This window comes from Eutrema salsugineum, unplaced genomic scaffold, assembly GCF_000478725.1.
Source record: "Eutrema salsugineum unplaced genomic scaffold, Eutsalg1_0 scaffold_4, whole genome shotgun sequence".
In the NCBI taxonomy this organism is placed as follows: domain Eukaryota; kingdom Viridiplantae; phylum Streptophyta; class Magnoliopsida; order Brassicales; family Brassicaceae; genus Eutrema; species Eutrema salsugineum.
The window spans coordinates 9368828-9378951 of record NW_006256686.1 but is presented as its reverse complement, the minus strand read 5'-3'; the positions used below and the strand labels follow the sequence as shown (position 1 = coordinate 9378951).

Below are 10124 nucleotides of genomic sequence, written 5' to 3'. Positions count from 1 at the left end.
ATCAGTTTGGTAGGCCAATAATAAAAGATTTCGTTAATAGCTTTACCATCAAGAAACCAAACTTTCTGACCTAACATCAAAGCAAACTATATATATTCGCACAAGGCCGACAACCAATTACAACAGGTTTGGGAGCTAAGTAATACAAAACCCCATCGATGTATACCCATTCACCGAAAGGATCATGGGCCAATGGCATTTTGATCGTCCCCCATGACACTATTCCAGTTCCTAATGTCAGAATTTGATGTTCCCATTCACAAGAAAACAGTACCTTGAATCTTTAGTCAGTTGGATCATACATTCATACCCTAGAAAGTTTTTTTTCCAAACCCTTCTTCTTCTTCATTGGTTTAGGTAAGCTCATGTACTGTGCTCAAATCCCCTTTTTAGATTTGCATGTTAGGGGGAATAGATCAAACCAGAGACGGGGCCACAAAGTTCTCAGCAGATTGTGTCTCCTGGGGGGTTCCATATATATGAGCATATGCGGTTACTACAAGAGACGACTTGTCATCTATATTCTGAGTCTGAGGCAATGAGTAGAAGAAGAGACACGGCGGAGACAAAGACCTAGCCAGGAAAAACTCTGTGAAATCTGGACGGCTAAGAAGTATGGACGCTCAGAACTTGGATGCAAGACGAAACCTTGCGACTAACTTAGCCGACGATCTCGAGAGTATCTCTGAGGATGAGATCAATCGGGATGGGATCTGAGTTATCTCCTCCATTCATCATGTTGTGTTTGGTTACAAAGACTTAAAAAGAGAGAAGAGAAGCAATCGCTGGTTATATTATATAGAAGTTGAACTTCTAATAGGATAAGGAAATCTACAAAATCTCATTAAAGGAAATAGCGTAGCTAGCAATTTAGAACATGAAACAATATAAAATAAAAATATTCCGCTGCAGATTTCAAAGTGCGGTAGAGATTTCAATTGTCAATGCAGGTTTGAAATTAACCAGTGTGCTACAGCGAATTTTATTACTACTAAGCTTAGTAAAATTTTATTTATTTATTACATGTTAACTCAGATGGTTACACTTAGCTTTTTGATTACTTTACAGAATTTTTGGACCTAAATGTGTTGTATTAAACGTACCCTGCTTCCATACTCAAAGGCCTTGAACAAATTGTTTTTTTCAAATGGAAGTAACTAAAAGCATAGGTGCTCATAATACTCACAACGATGATTAAACGCACATGGCAACTCTCAAAGTTGTATTCATCGTTTGACTTGGTCGCATCGTCATTGTAGAGGACTAGAAAATTGTCATGGGATATATTGATAGGGCCTAGGGGGATACTCATGTAGTAAGCGGTGGTGGTTTTCTCGGACACACCAGATACAAGTACAAGTCAGTTATAGATACAGTATATGAGGAATAACTATAACCTTAGTGGTGAAAAAAAAAAACTATAACCTTAGTGAGAGTTAATTCACACAAAAATGCAACAGTTTTCTTTTGTGTAACCAAACTTGATATGCTCAAACTCAGAGTAAATGCATCCGTCAAAGATCGTGAGTTAATTAACATCCGTCAAACCAAGCCCGAATGAAACGAGATGAAAGGGCTATAGAGAGGATGATTGTGAGTGGATAGTTTAATTCTGTCTACATGCTCTAATATTCAGGCAGTTTGGTTTCTATGCCCAACCTGTCACATGTGCTGTCTTATGATATCATTTTTTTTTTTCCGATTTGATATGATATCATTTTTTGAGGACTAAATTTTATTTCAAAGCATGATATATGCACAGTCTTCTACCAGTCTTTTACCTATTTTGAAGTCTCGATTATACATTTGCTCCATTAATCTTTGCAAATACCTTTAGCCTGTTTTGTTTGTAACTAGTCAAGCAAGACGTATAACTTCAATATTACAAAATTTGGAAAAGTCTATTTCTTCCTATTCACATTATTTCCTATCACTATATTTTCAATAATTTGAATTTCAAATGGGATATACAGATTTTACTGGATTAGCAAATGATTTACAACGAATGAAGTTTAATTATCTATGAAGTTACTGATCCACATCCAATTTCCTAACTGTGTCTGGCTAGTGACCGAGAATGGGAAGTATATAAATTTCTTCTGGATGAAATCTGTTTGTTCAAGCTCGGTGGGGCTTCTGCTAAGAATGAGATTGCTAATAAGGTGAGAAGACCATTGATGGGTTGGTGAACTGAAGACATTTACAGGGGGGGGGGGGGGGGGTCAATTTGTACTGCTGTGTCATTTATCATCTATGGTTATGCGACTTATGTCCCATTGATTTAATTAAAGTCCATTGTACCCGTTTGGCTGTTGATAAATTAGTCAGTAAAAGCTAATCATCAATAATATCTAATTTGTTGGTCAAATACCAGAAAATTTCGTCGCTTTACGTATCTTTGGTCAAAAATACAAACCAGTTTCAATTTCAATTTATGAGAAATCGTAGTAATACAAACCAGTTTCTATTTTCATAGTTCAGAAATTCCTATCATTATGTTCCACAAATCTGTTCCGTGTTTAGGTGGCAATAATCATGATCTTGCTTATATTTATTAACTATCAAGAAAAGGGACAAGAGATCAATTTTTGGGTCTTAAAGAACCTTTAAACAATGATATAAATCTTTACGAAAAGAGTTTGGCTGAAAACGCATCAAGCATTATTCTGCACTCTCAAAAAACGTGTAACACAAAGGCATGAAAAAACTGAATAGCCAAAAAAGAAGAAGAAAAAAATAAATAATAGCCAAAAAAGTAATATAGCTCACATGAAATATGATCAGAAGTCGCACCAACAGACAAACCAGCTAGACTCGATGTTATAAAATTGTGATCTGCTACATGTTCTACAAAGTAGGTGTAAACTTTACTACGACTACCAAACTCTTCAAAACCTTGGATTTCAAATCTTTCAAGAATGTTCAATTTAGGGGTTGAAGTAGAAAACATAGGTCGGTTTAGATGTATAGTGTATCGAAAAAACAAGTTCACCTGTAGCAGTCACTCCAACCACAGCTAAGCTACAAGAAGCATCTGGAGTCTCAAGGATTTTTTCCACCGAGAAAACGTGTTTCGACCATTCTTGTTTCTTGTTATCTTCTAGAACCCAAAAATGAAAGTTAATGGTATGAATGGTATGACATCCATCATCCAGGTCTCAAACAGAAATAACTTGTCGATCGACCATTCTTGTTTCTTGGCATCCTCTATAGAACCCACAATGAAAGATCAATGCTAAACCCTCCATCAGATTGAGTGACTGACTATGCCATTGCGTACTAACCACGCTTAATACACCCGTGTAAATTATCAGTTTGGTAGGCCAATAATAAAAGATTTCGTTAATAGCTTTACCTTCAGGAAACCAAAGTTTTCTGATCTAACATCAAAGCAAACTATATATATTCGCACAAGGCCGACAACCAATTACAACAGGTTTGGGAGCTAAATAATACAAAACCCCATCGATGTATACCCCTTCACCTAAAGGATCATGGGCCAATGGCATTTTGATCGTCCCCCATGATACTTTTCCAGTTCCTAATGTCAGAATTTGATGTTTCCATTCACAAGAAAAGAGTACCTTGAATCTTTAGTCAATTGGATCATACCCTAGAAATTTTTTTTTCCAAACCCTTCTTCTTCTTCGTTGATTTGGGTAAGCTCATGTACTGTGCTCAAATCCCCCTTTTAGATTTGCATGTTAGGGGAATAGATCAAACCACAGATAGGGCCACAAAGTTCTCGGCACATTGTGTCTCCTGGGGGTCCGGTTCTATATATATGAGCTTCTGCAGTTACTACAAGAGACGACTTGTCATCTATATTCTGAGTCTGAGGCTACGAGTAGAAGAAGAGATGCGGCGGAGACAAAGACCTAGCCAGGAAAAATTCTGTGAAATCTGGACGGCTAAGAAGTATGGACGCTCAAAACTTGGATGCAAGATGAAACCTAGCGACTAACTTAGCCGACGATCTCCACAATATCTCTGAGGATGAGATCAATCGGGATGGGATCTGAGTTATCTCCTCCATTCATCATCTTCTGTGTTTGGTTACAAAGACTTAAAAAGAGAGAAGAGAAGCAATAGCTGGTTATATAATAGATTAATCATCAGTTAAAAACTAATTAAAAATGATATGTAATTGCTCTATAGGGTTAAACGGTTTTTTTATAGCCGAAACTGATTCTGGAGTTGACACGTAAGCGAAAGGTTGTGAAACTCGCTATAACACGTAAGCAAATCACTACAAAAATAAGTATATAGATAGATAGATTGAAAAAATGGTTTGATATCCAAAACCCACCCGACAAATTCCACCTTGGTTACAGAACCATTTAACCCAATTCCTTAGTAAACTCTTGTAATTTACCCATTACACCTTTCAAACCATCTATCCCAAATAATCCTCCTTTGTAATTTTTTAGTTTGGTACGCCAAAAATAGACCAAGTCATTTAGTAGCTTTTGCTTTAAGAAACCAAACTCTTTGGACCTAACATGAAAGCAAACTAAAACCTTACGAAAATCAGATTTGGGAGTTACGTAATACAATATCCCATTGATGCATATTCCTTCACCAATGTTAATGGAATTTTGATCGTCCTCCATGACACTTTTCCAGTTTCTAATGTCAGAGTTTGATGCTTCCCTTCACAAGAAAACAGTACCTTGAATCTTTTGTCAATTGGATCATACCCTAAAAAGCTTTTTTTTTTCAAACCCTGCTTCTTCTTCATCGGTTTGGGTATTGGGCTGTAAATGTATATTGTCGGTTAATTAAGTTTGTAAGCCTAAGCCCATTAGGTTAAGGAAAAGGTCGGTCATTGTCTTTGTATAAATACCCTGTTTGTGAAATCAATAAGATAAGTCATTAAGTCATCGAAATTTACATGGTATCAGAGCAGAAGATTTTTGAAACCTAAAATCTCTGAGTTGGTGTTGTGTTGTTCTCTAATTGAGTTTCAGCAAAGATGGTTGATGGAGTTGAGTTCTCAAGCACTAAAAGTGGTGCGACAGATCAAAGCAGCGAGACGGTTATGATGTACACGTTGTACGCCTCGGACAACCCGGGAGTTTTGATCACTTCAGTTATGTTAAATGGAGAAAATTACAATGAGTTGTCTGGCGGAGATGCTTAATGCTCTTCAAGCAAAACGAAAGCTGGGTTTCCTCAACGGTACTTTGAAGAAACCCAGAGATTCTAGTCCTGATCTCAAAAACTGGTTGTCAGTAAATTCAATGGTCATTGGTTGGATCCGTTCTTCCATCGAACCTAAAGTCAGAAGCACGGTAACTTACATCTCCGATGCTCATCAGCTTTGGGATAATTTGAAGGAACGTTTCTCAGTGGGTAACGAGGTTCGGGTCCATCAGATTAAGGCTCAGCTCGCGTCGTGTAGACAAGATAGGCAGCCTGTGTTGGACTACTTCAAGAAAAGTCAGGAACACACACTTCAGATAAGTTGTCTGGTAAGGATGGTTTGGGTGATGTTATTCTTGATACTGGTGCTTCCCACCATATGACAGAAAATCTGTCTCTCTTAACCAATATCGAGAGTATTTCACCTTGTTCTGTGGGTTTTGCTGATGGTAGTAAGACATTTGCTTTAAGCATGGGAGTCTTTCCTCTTTCTGCAAAAATCTCTTTACAGCGACTTTTCTATGTCCCAGACCTAAATTGCACTTTGATCTCTGTTGCAAAATTGTTGAAAAAAACAAACTGTTTCACAATTTTTACTGATACAATTTGTGTTTTATAGGACCGTTTTTCGAGGACCCTGATTGGAACCGATGAAGAGCGTGATGGAATCTATTACTTTAAGGATATTGTCGCAGCAAAGAGTCATCGGGTAGTTGGTAGTCAAGATCAAGCTCTGTGGCATCAGCGTTTGGGACATCTGTCGTTTTCAGTTCTTTCGGATTTGTCTTTTGTTTCTCATTCTTCAATGTTAGCTACCTCTAGTTTTTGTGACATTTGTTTTCGAGCTGAACAAACTCGCGAAGTTTTTCCTGATAGTTTGTGACATAAAACGACAGTGTTTTTCTCTTATTCATGTTGATATTTGGAGACCCTATAGAGTTCCTTCTTCCTGCAGTGCAATGTATCTTTTAACGATCGTTGATGATTTTTCAAGAGCTGTCTAGACTTATCTGATGCTAGCAAAGTTAGAAGTCAAAGGGATTTTAATGCAACTTTTTGCATACACAGAAAAACAATTTCACAAGCCTGTTAAATCTGTTCGAAGTGATAACGGTACAGAGTTCATGACTCTCTTCTTATTTTCGAGATCATGTAATCATACACCAAACGTCTTGCGTTGGGACACCGCAACAAAATAGACGCGTCGAAAGAAAACATATGCATATTCTTATTGTCTCACGAGCTCTAATGTTTCAGGCAATACTTCCTATTAAATTTTGGGGCGAAGCGGTTCTAACAGCAGCCTATTTAATGAATCGAACACCAACTTCGATTCTCCAAGGGGGTTCTCCATATGAGGTACTTCACGGTGTCAAACCGGATTATAATCAACTTCGGGTGTTCGGTTCAGCTTGTTATGCACATCGTGTGATTCGCAACAAGGATAAGTTTGGTCTATGATATTGAGCGTAATGAATTCTTGATATCTTGCGATGTTGTCTTTCGTGAGGAAGTGTTTCCTTTTGCTGAGTCAAAGATTCTTCCACCCGATTCTTCTACTCAAGTTACTTCAGTTGACTGTGACGAGGATTGGTTAATCCCGACTGTGACGATCTTCTTATTTGTGGTAATGATGCTCATATGGTTAAGAAAATTAAGGAATACTTGAGCGTTGTTTTGCCATGAAGGATTTGAGACGTCTCAAATACTTTCTTGGTATTGAAGTAAGTCGTGTCCCAGAAGGTATTTTCTTATCACAACGCAAGTACGCGTTGGATATTATCGCTGAGACAGGTAATTTAGGATGCAGGCCAGCTCCAACACCGCTAGAGCAGAATCACAGACTCTCGCTGATCCATCGAAGTATAGGCGCCTTGTTGGTCGCCTCATATATCTCTTAAACACACGTCCGGAATTATGTTATTTCGTTCACATCTTATCGCAGTTTATGCAAGCACCAAAAGAAGCACATTAGCTTGCTGCGCTTCAAGTGGTGCAATTTTTAAAGGGGTCACCGGGTCAAGGGATTTGGCTTAAGTCGGATTCCGATCTTACACTACTATTTATTGTGATGCCGATTGGTCGTCTTGTCCCTTAACACGACAGTTTCCTAGTGCTTTTGTTGTGATGCTTGGAGGCTCGCCTATTTCTTGGAAAACCAAGAAGCAGAAAACGGTGTCTCACTCTTCCGTTGAGGCTGAGTATAGGACTATGGCCGCTGCTCTTATCTTACTTTGCTTTCATTTTTTGACTTTTAGCCATTTTATTTTTGTTAACATAATTTTTCAAAAAGAAAAATATTAACACGTATGAGATCCATTTAACTTCACTCATCAGCTTCTACACATTAAATCACACAGGACTCATCTTAACTCATTTGCTTCCACATACTAAATTTCACAGAACCCACCTATATATATGCAACTAAATAAATACACATGTAAATATGCATATATATTTATATAGTTACATTTATCTATACCATATGCACGTTGATATGCTTATATATTTATATAGTTGTGTCTATATGTATGCAACTATATAGATACACATGTAAATATACATGTGTATCTATATAGTTAATCCATCTATACTCTATGCACGTGGATATGCATATATATCTATATATATATAATTGCATCAATATCCATATATTTGTGTTCACGTGTATGCTACTATATGGATATATATGTGTATATATGTATATATCTATATAATTGCATAGATATCCATATATTTGTGTCCACATGTACGCTACTATATGGATACATATGTGTTTATTAATAAACGATAAAATAATTTAGGTTAAAAAATATAAATTGGATATCAAAGTATTAAGAAAAGAATTATATAATTTATAGTATCAAAATAATAATTCGATTATTTTTTAAAAAACAATTATGGGGGAATGTGTGATATTAATATAATTTTAAATAAATAAAGAATATATATAAGCAATTGTGTGTTAATGAAATTGGTTTTTAGTCATTTTCAGTGTCCAAATAGTAGAAAAGTGTCTTTTTGTAATAAAAACTCAAAAATATCTGTTTTGTACATTAGAGCACCTTCAACAGCGTCTCTTAAGGAGGAGTTCATAGAATTATTGCATTAAAAATAAAAGCAAAAAAAGAAAATATTTTTACAATCGATTCTTCCCAAAGGATTTTAGAGACGCTTTTTCATGGGTTTTAAAGTGACGTGTCACGTTTTTATTCGTTGGTCTTTTTCTCATCCACCTTCTCTCTCTTTCTCTCTCTTTCTCTCTCTTTCTCTCTCTTTCTCTCTCTTTCTCTCTCTTTCTCTCTCTTCTCGTAAAACATTTGACCCGAATTTAATTTTCCTCTCTTCTCAAAATTTTATTAATAAAAAATTTGGGGTGAATTTCATGAGGGATTCACCATTGATGATGCTCTTATAAACTCAAAAGGGTCCCAAATGGTGAAAAGTGAGAAGAAAAGTGAGACGAAAAGCAAATGGACTCCACCATTTCGTTTTCGTATCTTGTAATTGGTGCAAAGAAAATCAAATGGGTCCCATCATATTATTTAAAAAAATTAAGAATCCTTTGAAGAGTTTAGAGATGGATATGCTCTAAGAGCATGTACATTAGAGAACCCCTCTTTGGGATTCATAAGAATTTTATATTTTTTTTTTTTTGAAATATGAATAGTGAAAAATCTGTTAGTATTTAGGTCTTCTATTGGTAAATCCTGTGAAATATTATTTTAAAATTTTTTTTTGCTCTTAATTTTAAACATACATTTCTTATAAAACAAGATTTTGAATTCATTACATGAGATTTAAGAAATACAAAATGTAGATATTAAAATCATAAAACTTTTAGTTCTACTCTTGAGAATTGCCAAATTTGTTATAGATATGTTCAATTAAATATCCTTTTTATCGTTCATGTATTTGTCTATCACGAACTTTATTTCGAATGCCAAGCCGTCACATCACCTTAAGAGACGGGCTCTTAAACCCCCTCGCTAAAGAGAGCGGTTCTTAGTTTCTTTTCTCTTTATGATTTATTTTTTAAACAAAATGTATATGAAACTGGGCCAAAAACATGGGCTAAACCCCCAATAAACATGGTCTAACTGTGTTATACATTATTATTATGACACGAACTCTTCTCCATACTAAAAAAGGTCTTGAACCGATTTAATTTTTGTCTAAAAGATATATAGCAGTCACTCTGAATCTCTGATCAATTATTTTCCTTATATAGATATGTGTGACTCAGATGTGATGAACACGAGAGGATGATTAAGGTGAGAAAGATGACTTAATTCTGATGAGAAATATTGGCAATCCATGTGAATCTAGACGAAGCATTTAATGAAAGCAACTAAAAGCATAGATGCTATATGGGACATATACTCAGGACGAGGATTAAAACACACAATGCATTATCAAAGTTGTATCCAAAGTTGTATACTCGATATGATAGTCTATGTACCTCCATTGATTATATCGCACGCTCAGCCAACATATTGGCCGATGGGATCACAAAACAGTCAATACGTTACCTTGTCTTCCCATAATCCGGCTATGAATGAAAACCGATGTTCAAAAAAAAAAAGTAATTCCAAATAATGATTAACAAGGCCCAGTTAAAACAAAACCGCTTCGTTAAGTAACTCCAACATAACAAAACTTAACACTAAGTTCAATTCTTGTGTCCCCCTCTTTCTCTCCCTAACATTAGCCATACATGTGTTGTTATCTTGGTGTTGAGTACATAAAATGAGGTAATTTAAAATTACCTTCCTTTTTTGTATTTAAATTTTATGAATATTTTTATATCTTGAAGGACTATTGTATATATGTTTTTGAATCTGAAGAGATGATTTCAATGAGAAGATAAACATATATATTCAGTAAAACTAATCAGGAATTCATATTTCCGTTTTCGTTTAAGAGTAGGAGAAAACACTAAAAGTGTATTTAAATATAGAAAACACTTAATGTATATT

At 35.7% G+C, this 10124-nt stretch overlaps 1 protein-coding gene across 1 annotated transcript; it reads left to right on the top strand.

Annotated features, from left to right (window-relative positions):
• Positions 1 to 4907: 4907 nt before the first annotated feature.
• On the top strand, positions 4908 to 6063 carry LOC112084648. Its single transcript, XM_024153925.1, has 2 exons — positions 4908 to 5474; positions 5765 to 6063. Exons 1-2 carry the CDS (start codon positions 5103 to 5105, stop codon positions 6026 to 6028), a joined length of 636 nt encoding a protein of 211 aa, XP_024009693.1. The 5' UTR covers positions 4908 to 5102; the 3' UTR covers positions 6029 to 6063.
• Positions 6064 to 10124: the final 4061 nt, after the last annotated feature.

Coding starts and splice junctions, on each gene's coding strand:
- LOC112084648 (XM_024153925.1), top strand. CDS start 5,103: ATGGAGAAAATTACAATGAGTTGTCTGGCGGAGATGCTTAATGCTCTT. Junction 5,475..5,764: donor CACTTCAGATAAGTTGTCTG/GTAAGGATGGTT, acceptor TGTGTTTTATAG/GACCGTTTTTCGAGGACCCT.